Genomic DNA, 15278 nt, shown 5'->3' with positions numbered 1-15278 from the left:
ACACACACATTTATATATTGTTACGACAGCGGAAGTCACGTGACGCTGGTAATACGTCAAGAGTTTCTTAAAGGATCATGACTTTTCTTGGCAACTCTAGTCTTTTCCAGGCGCCCTCTATTTTAATATATAAACCCGGCAAATAAAGCAGGTATAATAGCAGATTAAAGAGAGATAGAGACAGATAACTGAATCAAGTGAGCGGTAGTGAACGTAAGTAAAGTGCGTGAATCGTTGGGAATTATAGCGTGTGTTTAAGTTAAAGTGACCGTGGAAATTCTGTGCATTGCAAAGTTGTATTGAGAAAGAATAAACTAGTTTTATTTTAAGAAAGGACTTGTATCGCTGATGTTTCTCGGGAAGAATTTTTACGGGAAATTAACAAACGACCAGAGACGTAACAATATATTAAATGATTGGGAATATAAATGGTCAGTTGATCTTTCATATGTAAAAAAAAATAGTTGGTGTTAAAATAAAGGGCCCCAATATGGACTTCTGTCACAAACATCTGGGCAGCTTCAGTGATTGTGGGAAATAAGATGGATATCTCTTCTTGGGTAAGAGACGCGTTTTATTCATTGTATAGAATTTAAAATAATATTGCTAATGAACCTAAGAAATTTCTTTTTGAAATTATCAAAAGTTGCTTGGAAATTTTGTTTATTACCATATTTTTCCTGTACAGTCTATCGTCCATTTTTGTAATAACAAAACTTTTATTAATCCAATTAATGCTTGGGACTCCTTTAAACACTATATTGAACAAAATGTTCCTTTCAAACAGGAAAGGTGAAACGAATATTGCACATTAACCACTCGGTGTTAAGCGATTTTTTTTTGTACATTAACACTTACCTGACATAGATATCCATAACCTCCAGGACCTACAAACTTGCCATCTAGTCCCAGAAGGCAGACACACAGTAAAGATATAACGATTCCCACTAAAATTATGTTGTTACACATTGGATGCGAGAGCTGGATGTATCTGTAACAGAGAAAAACAATAAAAATAAAACTTCAAAAAAAAAACACTTGTTCTGAACTAACAAAAGACAACCCGGTGGTTAAACGGTAAGTCAAAGGGCTTACAACACTAAAAATCGGGCTTTGATACCCGCAGTTGGCAGAGCACAGATTGGGCTTGACAACAAACAAACAAAATGTAACAAAAAACAAACCAAACACTCTCATGGCAAAGCTATGATTAAACGGTTATAATTCAAGAATTAATAGTTTAAAGTGTGGAATTTTGTAGTGCCATAAATAGTTTACCATTAATTAGAAAACAAATCTTTAAAGGATATTAAAACACACCAGTATAACTACATTCATCCCTGTTCATTCTGCGCCATCGTTACGTTAAGTGTTAAGCCCAATATCTTAAATACCGTTATTACGAGCTTTCGGCCCTCTTAAAAGTATTTTAACATAGAGAAAAGTCCGTATATAATTCTACATATTAATTTACCTACGTTATGAATCGTATACAACAATTGTTTAGTGATGTTCGCAGACTGACACACGTAATCTACACATCTACACATATAGATAGAAATAAATCTGACTTATTAACATACAAGTTTGATTTGGTTTGAATTTTGCCAAAGCTACACGAGGGCTCTCTGCGCCAACCGCCCCTAATTTAGCATTGATAGACTAGAGAGAAAGCAGCTAGACAATACCACTCAACAAATAGTGGGATTGAACGTAACATTGTAACGCCCCTACGGCTGAAAGGGTGAGGATGTTCGGTGACTGGGATTCGACTCAGATTGCGAGTCGAGCGTCTTAACCACTAGGCCATGCCAGGTCAACGATAAAAGAAATGGAAGGCAGACACTCAATAGGCTCTTGGACTACTCTAATCAACCCCCCCCCCCCTTCAGTAGCTCAACGGTATGTCAACAGACTTATAACGTTAAAAACCGCAGCCCATTGTGTAGCTTTGTGCTTAACTACAATAATCTAATCGAATATTGGGATCTGACTGTCTCTTTTATAACGCATCCTTGGCCCGAAAGTGTGGAGTGCAAATTATTTTCATGGATCCACAGTCCGACACGCTACACATCTGGCCACACCCGGTTTTTGCATATTATAATACTATTATTGTATTTTAGCCTTGAAGAAATTGTATCATTTTTCTAGCCTCAGAACTAAGCGTGTGATAGTAATTAGCGACCTTTGGACTATATTCCTTCTTGCTCTTACTCACCCCCCCCCCCACCAGTGGCACAGCGGGAAGTCTGCGGACTTACAACGCTAGAATCCGAATTTCGATACCCTTGGTGGGCCGAGCATAGGTAGCCCACCGTGTTGTTTTGTGCTTAACTTCAAACAAAAACTCTTATTCATAAGTTCTAAGAATTCGTAAGAGGTTCTCCCTACTCATGACGCTAGATAAATGTAAAAAGACATCTGAAAACACCGTACGTGTACCATACACTATATCGCTACATGAATTCTAGTTTTATTCCTTCGATTTGTCCTTGTCTAGGGTTACTGACCAGGGGGGGGGGGGTTCTCTGAAACGTGCATAACTCAGTGACAAGTGGTGAATCCAACGATAAATTAGGTTTCATTTTTTTTTATTCTAAATGTAATTAGTCCCTCCACTTTACATTACAAGTTGAAGCATATGTTCTATTACAGATGCACTCCGTAGATATGTTAACAGACTTTGTTTAATTAGGCCATTATCTAAACATTTTATAAAGCGAGTTCCGGATATTTTTCATGCATGTAAAGCGCAGTTAAATATTGACTCCTTAAACATTTTTTATGATAAGCCTCTAGTGGTCTAATGCTAAGCTTATAGCTCTAAAATTTGGGGTTCGATTCCTGTGTTGGGTACAACATAGATAGCCCATTGTGCAACTCTGTGTTTAAACAAATAAATTTATCTAATGATATTCAACATTCCCGTCACCGAGCATGCCTCGCCCTTTCTACCGTGGGGACGTTATCATATGACGGCCAATCCCATTATTTATTGTTAAAGAATGGACCAGGAGTTGGCGGTGGGTTGCTTTGACTAGCTGCCTTCCCTCTTGTCTATCACTTTTAAATTAGGATGGGTTAGCGCAGATAGCCCTCGAGTATCTTTACGAGAAATTAAACAAACAAACATTCAACGTTTATCAACCTGTAACTGGAACATGCCACAAACTTTACCTGGACGTACGGAAAGCCCAGTTAAAAAACAATAATGCAATGGCCCAGACAATGCCGATAAAAGAAACAACACACATGCTGATGAACAAACTCGAAGAAACTGTCCTTAGGGTATGCCTAATTATCGTCCGGTCAGGGGGTGGTCGACCATCTATAAAGGGGAAAAAATATTATTATGCATAAAATTGATATTTTATTATGTTTAAGAACTTGCAACAAAATTAAGGTTATTTTATGATGCAATTCTTCATTCGACCTTATTTCGAGCGCCCTAACCGCTAGGGGACGCCATGCTTGTTTTATGATGGATACTGATGGGTAATGTTGAAATGAAAAATAGGTGATCACTAATATTAACATCTTGTGCATATGACCTTTACAGAGCTAGTTCATATGTAAATTTCGACGTTGATAAATCCGAGATATTCTGATAGATAACTTTGGTAGGTAATACTTAATTTAATAAAAGTTAAGTACTACGAATTTATTTGAGCCCATCGACCCAGCGTCTTGTTAAAAAATTGCACTTCAATAAAAATAAAGTTTAGAGAATATTTGTCAAAATTTTCCCCCTTCGTGACGCACATTTTAGAACAGTATTAAGTTCTGAAAATCACTTCAACCTACACTTTCCAACATTTAATATTTTAGTATTCCTAAGCCTTAACGGACCTCGGCATAATTTGAAACAGTCCTTTTAAAAAACAACAAGTCACGATTCATGTTTGGGACACATAATTATCGATATGTAGAGTTCAAAAGTATATTTCTCTCACACTATTCTTTACAAAGTAACTTATTAATCAAAGGCCAGAACATCTATCGAATATTTTTCGAGATTCTTGAAACAGTCTGTGAAATTTCACATTTGGAACGCTTGAAATTAACAACTCGTCAACGATATTCCTACTCCAAATTCTCCCCAGAACATCTTAATTTCACCAGTTGCGTATTCCCATAGTGTGGGGGTCCGCCTCCCCAGGTGGACCCAAATAATCTCTTTTGGGGATTGGGGGGGGGGGGACGAGCGACTAGGTTATTACTGATAAATGGTTGTCTATATGTTCTATAGAAATGTAATTAAAAGTAAAAAATAAAGAAAGCATGTTATCATATGACATTGTTATCATATTAGAAACATTGAATAGTACAAGTTCAATGAGTGAAAATTATCAATCAATCAATCAAAGTCCAATTATTTCACTTCTCTCATCTATGAATTTTACAATATCTTAAAATATATTTATATTTAATAATATCTCACTTTAAAAATATTTAAACGATATTTAATGGAAGAAAAAAGTCCCAGTTGCACAGCTGTATGTCTGCGGACTTACAACGCTAGAAACCGTAGTGGGCAGAGCACAGATAGCCCATTGTGTAGCTTTGTGCTTAACTTCAAACAAATAAAGAACTTTAAGCAATCTTTACTGGAAAATAAAAGTCGTATATACACACGTTCTATTGTTATTATCATTAAGATAAATTCACTTGTAAATCTTCGAAGCAAAAAGTCAGAAATTAAGAATAAGCTTAAGAAACGTTTCGTTTATGCACAAACATTTTCCACATTCCCAGCAACCTATAAACTGTCTTTTCTCAATTTCATTTAATTTACGGCGTTTTGTCACCTTGTATACATCTTAACATCACTAATCTACCCGTTAGTTTTGTCACATGTAATCGGATTGTTCTGACAGATTCCGTACTCTGGCTTCTCGTCAGATTATTATATGTACAAATATAACGTTAATCGGATTCAAAAACAAATTATTATCACGCTTTCTGAAAATATATAAATTATTTAATGATTTTAAACCCGACAAAATTAAAATAATTTCCGTTTCCGATGAAAACATTCTTTAAAACCTTTTGTCCTCAGTGGTCCCTAGGTGAAGATCACTCGATAGAGTATTTATTTGTACGTGTATTATATTATCCATCCTTAGGATTTAACAACCGTACTGTTGAAATTCTAACGCTATTGATAGCGTAAGAACGTATTGTTAAGACCGTGTGCGTGTACTTTGAAATTATATAGAAAAGTGTTAAGTTACCTTTCCACTGTTCCTTCTTGAACCAGGTCAAATTGTCCATCTGGGTGTCGTAGTAACCAAGCAGATTGTACTCGCCATCTACAAATTGTAAGATTTCAATAAAGTATTTACGTCTGGAGGTAAATGCAGAAAATATATTTTTATTTATTAAACAAACAAAAATTAGGAGAACAAAAACAGAATTATGCTAAAACAAGACAGAATGCAGCCCGATGGTCGACGTTCCGGATTGTGGAGCTAAGGTTCCATGGTTCGAATCCCGTTACCAGTAAAAAATAATAATCACGCTATGCAATTTGGGGCTGTGGGTGTGTTATAAGAGTGACGTTCAAATTCCACTATTCGATCGGTATGACAAGAGAAGCTCAACAGTTGGTGGTGGGTTTTATTGACTAGATGCCTTCCCTCTAATCTATCACTTCGAAATTAGGGACGTGTAACTTTGCGCCAAATCTACAAACATAGAATTAAATAAAGATAAAAATCCAACCATGAAATTTTGCATAAAAAAACTACCTCAAAGTTCAGAAGTAACAGCAACTAATTTGAAATAGTTATGATTATCAAAAATATACTAGAATCAATAAAATGCAACATTATGAACCAACTTTATGATGAGGTTAATTAACTATACAATGTTTAAAATATTTTTTCCGAAAAATAAAAATATATTTAACAGAATCCTTTAATCACGCTTTAAGGTATTTTTATATACTGCAATTCTGTTTTTGTTTTTTTAATTTCGCGCAAAGCTACACTAGGGCTATCTGCGCTAGCTGTCCCTAATTTAGCAGTGTAAGACTAGAGGGAAGGCAGCTAGTCATCACCACCCTCCGCCAACTCTTGGCCTACTATTTTACCCACGAGTAGTGGGATTGACCGTAACATTATAACGCCCCCACGGCTGAAAGGGCGAGGATATTTGGTGTGACGGGGATTCGAATCCGCGAGCCGCAGATTGCGAGTCGAGCTCCCTAACCACCTGGCCATGCCGGGCCTACTGCAATTCTAATTTTTATTGTTAATCTACTTACTTCTGTACATATTAAGTTTTTATCTCCAAGTTAAACTTTAGTTAAAAACACGTTTTTACCCTTTTTTTTATATACATTTCGTTAAAGTTTCCCGAAGCCCCATATCGGCAATGATTATATGTACTTAGGAACTATTTCTAAACATGCATTTCTAATCATCGTACACGTGCCAACTATGCAAAATAAAATTACAATACTAACAACAGGACAGCCGCCACTGATACAACACTCAAGGTATTGTATATTAATATAATTAAATAAACACCGGTACAGATATCCCATTGTGTAGCTTCGTGTTTAACTACAAAATTAAAAAAAAATACAATTAAAAATTTTTAAAGGAGAAATCAACAACACAGGTGCTGTCCAAATTTAATTAATACATCAGTAGGACATCTTTTGCTCCTAGCGGCATTTTCTGTACTAAATCTAACAAGGTGCATGCTACATAGCATGATACGTTTTGGTCTGCTTCGTTCATACTGAATATCAAAGCAAATTATACGTTTCGTAAATAATAACTATCGTTTATTTTGTCTTCTATTTCTTCTCTCTCTTTTCTTTTTGGTGGGAAGAGGGGGTACGAGTAGGCCCTGTGGTAGAGTTCTCGATTTCGAAACAGACGAGCCGGGTTCGAATTCGTGCGATATATATATGTAAAATACTGACACTGTTTTCTGATTCAGTTAAATTCAAAACAAAACTTTAATACTACAAGGAATGGTTATCACATAAAATGCCCCTGATTTTCTTAAGATAAAAAGCGAAGAAATATAAGCCAACAAATGCTGTCGTAAAAACAGGATTGTTAACTGTACTTCTCATGAAAATCTTAGTGTATTAATATTTTAGTTGGAACTACAACTATAATAACAAGATTCCTTATTTTAATATCACGCTATAATGACCGACTTGTTGTATTGGTCACACCCTGACCATTATGAGTAATTTAACTCGTATTTTACCGTCCAATAAAAATTCCTGATAGATACTTATATACACGTTCATGATGTTTGTTTCTGTACTTTAACAAACCAATCGGTCCAAACCAGCACTACAAGGAGATCTTTATTATTGTGAGGTAAGTTACTAGTTAGAACTCAAAATTTGGGCCGGGCGTGATCTATAAGTTGGCACGCCCAGAATGTGAATCCGAGTTTTCGACTCGGTATAGTAAAAAAACGCGCTACATACTTTACAGCCGTAGATGCACTAAAAGAATTTCATTAGTCCCACTATTCGATCAGACAATAGAGAGAACGATGTTGACTGGCAGATGTTGACTGGCAGTCTTCCCTCTAGTCTATCAGTTCAAAAAGAGGAACGTCTCTGCGTAGATAGATCTTTTGCAACATTGCACGAGATTCTGAAGCAAATAATCTTAAGCCTGTTCTTACCTATCATCTGTTCCACTTGTGTTAAAGCAATACGATCTCCTTTAGAAGAAAAGGCAACATGACCCTATAAATAAAAAAACAGAACAAATTAGTAGTCTTTCTTCCTAGGTTTTTTTTTTTTATAAAGTCATTTTGAAAAAAAAATCGCAGTAGTCTATTTCTATATATAACAAAATGGGAAAAAATTATTTTAGAAAAATTCTGAAAACACAATAAACAGTCACTGAAAGATACTGTACTCCGAGGCCAATCCTGGCCTATTAGTCGTACTCCGAGGCCGATCCTGGCCTATTAGTTAGAATGATAAGACTTCCGAAAAGTCTCGGTTCGCGATCTGTTGCCGGAAAAACGCGCTCCGTACTTTGGAACCGTGGGTGCGCTATAAGAGTGACAGTAAAATTCCACTAATCAGTCAGAAAAAGTAGTCCAAGAGTTAGCGGTGGATGATGTTGACTAGCTTCTAAGTTTTCCCAGTACGAAAGTAGGGACGGCTATGCACCGATAGCCCTTTATGTAGCTTTGCGCGAAAATTCTGAAACAAACATTATTTTGCACCAGTACTGATTTCAGTTACTAAAGGATTTCCAACGAACATTTTTCAGAATAGAAGTGACTTAACAAATGACAAGACCGTTCATTTCCATTTTACTTTCATTTACATTATGTAAATTATCTATTAAAATATGATAAGAGTATCGTGTAAATATCCTGACAGCTCAGGTCTCTCTTTTGGCGTGAATACCCTGTGTTGAATGTTTTTTTAAGCATGCTAGATCTCTCCCTTGTTGTGTGAATACTTGACCAGAAACGTTTCTTCTACAGCTCAGGTCTCTCTTTTGGCGTGAATACCCTGTGTTGAATGTTTTTTAAGCATGCTAGATCTTTCCCTTGTCTGGTAAATATCCTGACCAAAACGTTTCTTACACGTGTCAGGCATTTCTCTCCCTCTCTCTCTCTTAGTGTGAATATCTTGAACAAGCCATACCTCCGTCTCTTATTGTGTGAATACCTGGCCAGAAATGTTTCTTCCACAGCTCTGGTCTCTCTCCTTTATCGTGAATACCCTATGAAGAATGTTTATTGAACATTCTGGATCTCTTTCTTATAGTGTAAATACCCTAACCAAAAAACATTTCTTGAACAAACCATATCTCACTCTTGTCGTGTAAGAACCCTGACCTAAAAACGTTTTGTGAAAATGCACATCCCTCTCTCTCTCTGTTATCTCGTAAAAATGTTAACCAAAAACGTTTCTTGAACATGCCAGATCTCTTTCTTGTCGCGTAAGTACACGAACCAGAAACTTTTCTTCTGAAAAATCATGACTAATCGCTTCATTTGGTGAATTATATTACATTTGTAAGTATAATAAATACATTCATTTGTAAAAATGAAGACTTACACTTAAATATTAATTTTTCTAAATTAATTATTCCAACGCTAAATTAAGTACAAAGACTTTTTCCGAGTTAATGCCAAGTAATGAAACTAAACAACACAAGTTTTATTCTAGATGCTAACGGTGTTTATTCATAGAAAGATTAAGCACTCATCAGAGTTACTCCGTAGCAATATTCTGGAATTCATGGACTGCATTAGCGATAATGGCACATTTTAAAATTGAATGAGATATTAGATAAAACCCAATATAATAAAAAGATGTAAATATTTACTGACAAGAGAGTAAGAAATCTTATATAGCACAAACAACATTATTTTTTAATTTACTGATTTTTGTTTTTAATTTTAAGCATCTTAGACCAAATTTTTAGGTTCAGAGATTTAATTACAACAGCAAATCGAATTTTTGAGAGTCTACTTAAAGTATCCATACTTATTACGAAGGTCGCAATGGAATACAGAACACGTAAAACACAAACGTATTTTGGTTTCACATAACTTACTTTTTCTCTAGGGTTAAAAGAGATAAAGAAAAATGTAAAGTTTAACAGTATCAAGCTCACCGAAATGCCCAGAAATTGAGTTGTGTTCATAGCTGAATAAATCTCTCGAGCAATTTTTGAGTTTTCATACGTAAAATCGTCCAATGACATGCCCATTTCAGACAGTCTTCTAATAGTTTTGTTTAGGGCTAAGGCTACAGCCCATACTGCATCATAAGCTAGTGGCGCCTCCTGGTGTCCCTCGGGTAATCGATCGACATAGCCGAAATTCGTTAAAGCTTCTTTATAACGTCTAAGAAAGTCCTCTGATGTCTGTAAGTGTCGTGAGAATTAGAAAAAAATATATATTTTTGTTTCTTTGAAATAAAAATGAATAAATGAAACGAAAAAAAAGTTACAATTTACTTGCATGAAATGTAGATAAAGCATATTTTGAACACAAAAGTAAAGCACTTTTAAAACTCTTATTTATTATCAAGTTCATTGAACAATATGATTTTAAGAAGTAAGTCAATGACGAGTCAAAACAGTTCAACAAAATCACAAAGCTCTGATGAAAAAGTAGAAACAAGTCCTTTCAATATTTAATGTATCATATCAAACTATAAATAGATTTAAAGTAAATAAATGCTACTGACCATTCCAGAAATGGTACGTTCATTGCCTTGATTCATCATCAGTGCTTCTGTGGTGAAGTGTCCCTCTAAAGCCTCTTTCATTTGTTCGACACTGCAATTGTAACCACGTTCCTGAATGGTGTACCAGTCGTCTTCATACCAGCCAATCAAAAACCAGACGTACTGTTTACCGTAGACTTTCTGTTTGTAGGCCTAGGTGTTAGAAAGAGACGAAAATTATAATGTGTGCTTGTGTGTGTGTGTTTCTTATAGTAATGCCACATCGGGCTATCTATCCGCTGTGTCCACCGAGGGGAATCGAACCCCTGATTTTAGCGTTGCAAATCTGTAGACTTACCGCTATCCCAGCGGGGGACAATTATAATACAAAACGTTTGTTTGTTTTGTTGTTAAGCGCAAAGCTACACATTTGGTTATCTGTGCTCTGTCCACTACTGGTAACGAAATCCGATTTTTAGCGTTATAAAATCGCAGAGTTATCGTTGAGACTAGTGGGCAATAAAAACTTAAATAGAGTTCAAATATATTGTTTCTAGTAATTTTATATTAAAGAATGTTATGTTTTTTTCTACACAAAACAAATGCTAAAAACCTTTGTGACTATGAATCACCTGATGAGATGAACTACTATATCGGTTTCACAAAATACGGTTTCACTTTAGTATTTTTTCGCCCTGTCCTAGCAATGTTCCAGTTTTACAAAGACAGTGTACTAGCTCTTTATTGTTTTGTTTTTTACAAGGAATATTCCAGAATCTTGTAACAGTAATATATTAGGCCTATCAACTCGCAGGTAAACATTACATTCGTGTATGTATTCTTGTTTAGATACATCACATTACTGAGGTATTAAAAAAAGGTACATCTTTGTTTCATTTAATGAATGTAATATTTATATAACTGGTTGTTATAAAATAATATTAGGAACATGGCGTCCGCAGAAATTTTTTCTGGGGATGGGAGGCAAAGTAGTGAAATTGTGAATTGAATAGAAAAATTCATATACATATGCTTAATGTATAAAAAAAATGTTTCTCATTTTGCAGGTGGAAGCAAGTGCCCCCCTCCGCGGACGCCCATGATTAGGAAATATACTAATATACTAAACATTTACGAATTAATTCGTTACTTTCCACTTAATTGATGTACAGTTGGTATTATCATTTGGAAAGAAAAAGAAAATCAGGAAATCAACCAAATACGAACTTTCATAAAAGGTTTGAAGCAGTAAAACCAGCTGTGAAATATTTTTGTTATATCAACAGTTATATACTCTTCAGTTTATTTAATCTAATTATTTATCGTGGTATTTAGGATGGCTGAATTTAGTGGAATTATATCTCACCTCCCACAAACACACACTTAAGAAAAGCTGAAGCCAGGCTTGTTATGTATTTGTTATTTTCTATTTTCTGGATACACACACACACAAAACTCACCTCGCATATAACCCTCCTAGCGGCAGCTCCGTAAAACATTCCAACAATAATTCGTGCATCTTGTCTCTAGTAAACAAACAACAAATTCTTCGTTAGCGAAAATATGGCGAGAGTTAAAGAAGCTTATTTTGTTACTGTAAAAAAAAAAAAGTAAACAACGTTTTAAAATAAAATGCAAAAAAAAACCTTTCTGTATTATTGCTTACTCAAAAGACGTTTGTTTTGACGTTGTTGTTTTAGAATTTTCGCGCAAAGAAACACGTGGGCTATTTGCGCATAGTTGCATCTAATTTTGATCTGATACAATCAGAATACAGTAACAGATAATGCTCATTAAAATGTATTTATATATTTTTTTTATTTTCTTGATTCTATTTTCCATTAATTTATTATCGTAGTTTATTTCCTTACCACTAGGTTTCTGACTGCGTCTGTTGGGTCTGTGAGAAAGCTCTGTCTCGTTACAATCTCGATACCAGCCTCCTTACAACGTTCTTCTAGGTCTTCACCAGTCTGGTAGAGGGAAAAAGTGTTTTAATCCAAATGAATAAATTCTTATACGTTTGTTCAACTAAACAGTCAAATTAATCGTGTAAGACTCATAGAAACAAGGATTTAGTTAAGCCTAAACAGTCAAATTAATCGTGTAAGACATATAGAAACAAGGATTTCGTTAAACCTAAACAGTCAAATTAATAGTGTAAGACTTATAGAAACAAGGACTTCATTAAGCCTAATTAGGCAAATTAATCGTGTAAGACTTATAGAAACAAGTATTTCGTTAAGCCTAATCAGTCAAATTAATCGTGTAAGACTTATAGAAACGAGGATTTCGTTAAGCCTAATCAGTCAAATTAATCGTGTAAGACTTGTAGAAACAAGGATTTCGTTAAGCCTAAACAGTCAAATTAATAGTGTAAGACTTATAGAAACAAGTATTTCGTTAAGCCTAAACAGTCAAATTAATCATGTAAGACTTATAGAAACAAGGATTTCGTTAAGCCTATTCAACACCGATATTGCGCTAATACGTCTATTTAAAGCATGATTATTTCAAAGTTTGTCTTAACGCAATTGTTTTGCGCTCTGTCCACCACGTAGAATCGAACCACGGATTTTAGAGCTGTAAGAACGTAGGCTTTCCGCTGACCCACTTGGGAACTTTTTTTTTCAACGTTATTCATATGGAGTACTATATAAAATGGATATAGAAACATTAAGATAAAGGTTAATCCGACAGTACTGAAAAATCTCACAACAGTGGTAAATTTATGAAATTTCTTGACATTTGAAATATTTAGAAAATTAGTTTTCTTAAGATTAAAATATACTCACCGACATAAAGACTTCCTCTGCTTCCTGGATGATGGCGATCCGAGACCATCTAAACTTCTGAAACAATTTAATACGTGTCGGATTATGGATCGTGGCAGATGGGTGTGTTCGGAAGAAAGTCGGGAAACGTTTGCGATTCGAAAGAGCTGGAGAACTGGAACCATAGGATACCTAAAGTGTAGAACAACGTGTAAGTTTTTGCATTTCCATTTCATTGATTATGTTAACGATAACAGCAAGTATATTACGCAACAAAGCGTATCACACGAAGGATGCGTAATGTACTCACAAGAGAATCTTTCTATGACGTCATTGAAAAATACAAACGTGCACGAGGTATGCCTGCCTGATTAGCTCATATAATCTATTTTTAAATCGTAGCGTTTCTTAGGTTAAAATTGATTTTTAAAACAATTTCTAATCCAATCAAATTGTCTAATGATCTGACGTACAATGTAATCCAGGAGCCGATTTAAATGTCACGGGGGTCTGGGTCTAAATTTTTCTACCGGGCCTATTACGATTGATTGCAACTAAAAACTAAGGTAAACAAAATAACCCATAACAGGCCTTTTTCAGAGCCCGGGCCTTTATCCGTCCCTGATACAATCTTCTTTGAAGGTCTACAGTTTGTTTGTTATATTTCCAAACACTCGAAGTCTACACATTAAGTTGCAGCATGAACGCCATTTTTCTTGAATATTTAATAACCTCGGATTATAAATTAAAGTGATTGGATAAGGCTTTTACAATTTTCTATATAGAAATTCAGAAACCATTTTGACCTTTTCCTGCGATACATCATGTATACCATAAACGCACTTAAATTTAAGCACCTCCTGCACTTTTCTCGAATGAATAAAAATAATGATTCAAAGATTGCTGTCTTGCACTATTTATGGAATTGGACTCGTCTTCAGTTTCCTCTCACGGGTTATTTTTAAACTTTATATAATTTAAACATACTCTTGGCAAAGCTACTGTCTGTTTTATGCAGTTTATATATTTTTTATTTAATGGTTACCTGCAAGAAATGATAATTCGGACGTTTAATTACAAAAGTCAGAACTCAGTTGGAAAGAAAATACTGTATATCTATTTCATTTTAATTTGACGGCTGATTTGAATTATAACTCGTTTTACGATCTGTATGCATCATAAGAATGCTTTAACTGACAATAGCTTTGACTTCAATTTATACGAACGGGTGTCTACTATTACACAGAAATCTACTCTTTACTGGATAACGTTTCATTCTTGAGCTTGTGCCGCTCCCCCCAGCGGTATGTCTTCGGACATACAACGCTAGATACCGGGTTTCGATACCCGTGGTGGGCAGAGCAGAGATAGCCCATTGTGTAGCTTTGTGCTTAATTACAAACAAACAAAGCTTATACCGATCGCTGGGTCGGGGATAAATTTATGAACTTATAACGCTAAAACTGGAGATTCGACTTCCTGCAGTGGGCAGAATGCATATAGCCCATTGTGTATCTTTGTACTAGAAAAACCCAACAACAACAACAAGTTGAGACCACTATTTACCCGTTAGACTTTGATACATCTGTCCTATGTTTAACGAAACAACAGAAATGTTACTGTGTTTCTGTTACGTCATTTATCTTGTTTCTTGCCAAAAGCAAAAACTAATAGTTGGAAATAACACACGTCTTAACAGGGAAAACCTGTATTTTATTACCAAATTTACTTGTATTGAAATACATTTTAAATTTCAAGTCAGTTCAGACTTATTTGACTGAATTCTGGATTGATAGTGTTTTTTGTTGTTTTTTGGCGTAATGCAACATTGGACTATTGCTGTGTCCATAGCGGAGAAACGAACTCCACATTTTTGCGTTGTAATTCCATAAATTCACCGCTGGTCCAACGGGGTTACTTGGGATTGATAATGTGATACATTTATTTAGTTTTATTGGGTTGGAGTAATTAAAAGGGTTTTCGTTCTTGCTGCAAGGTTTTTTTTCTCTTTTGTTCTGAAATTAGTAGTTTCATGAAGTTTGGCGTGGCTTAGTGGTCAATATGTTGGACTATGGATAACAGATTCCAGGGTTCGAGACACGATGTATCAGAACGTAAGCCACTTTACCAGATGTGTTGGTGTTATAACAGTAAAGCCAATCCTCTTTTTCGGTTGAAAGAATTAGGGAACTTTCGGCAGTAGGGGACCTGACTGAGTACCTTTCTTACGGTCAATTGTTAAAAATTGGGGACAGCTATAGTTAAGCCTATCGATTCCACTTTTGTACTCGAAGAAAGTGTTCCACTATTACTGA

The 15278-nt window shown here is 35.3% G+C and overlaps 1 protein-coding gene across 1 annotated transcript in view; it reads right to left on the bottom strand.

Moving 5' to 3' along the window:
- Positions 1-15278, bottom strand: part of LOC106468493 (gamma-aminobutyric acid type B receptor subunit 1-like) — a 30942-nt gene that overhangs the window by 11683 nt on the left and 3981 nt on the right. Inside the window, exons 3-11 of the mRNA XM_013928922.2 lie at positions 12985-13155; positions 12061-12162; positions 11650-11715; positions 10211-10402; positions 9633-9884; positions 7669-7732; positions 5238-5315; positions 3181-3331; positions 859-991 (exon numbers count right to left, since the gene is read on the bottom strand). Of these exons, the coding sequence (XP_013784376.1) occupies positions 859-991; positions 3181-3331; positions 5238-5315; positions 7669-7732; positions 9633-9884; positions 10211-10402; positions 11650-11715; positions 12061-12162; positions 12985-13155 (1209 nt within the window). The remainder of the gene's footprint in view (positions 1-858; positions 992-3180; positions 3332-5237; positions 5316-7668; positions 7733-9632; positions 9885-10210; positions 10403-11649; positions 11716-12060; positions 12163-12984; positions 13156-15278) is intronic.

The sequence above is a fragment of the Limulus polyphemus genome, unplaced genomic scaffold (assembly GCF_000517525.1).
Source record: "Limulus polyphemus unplaced genomic scaffold, Limulus_polyphemus-2.1.2 Scaffold3025, whole genome shotgun sequence".
Taxonomy (NCBI): domain Eukaryota; kingdom Metazoa; phylum Arthropoda; class Merostomata; order Xiphosura; family Limulidae; genus Limulus; species Limulus polyphemus.
The sequence above is the reverse complement of the archived record's forward strand: the minus strand, read 5'-3'. Positions and strand labels throughout refer to the sequence as shown.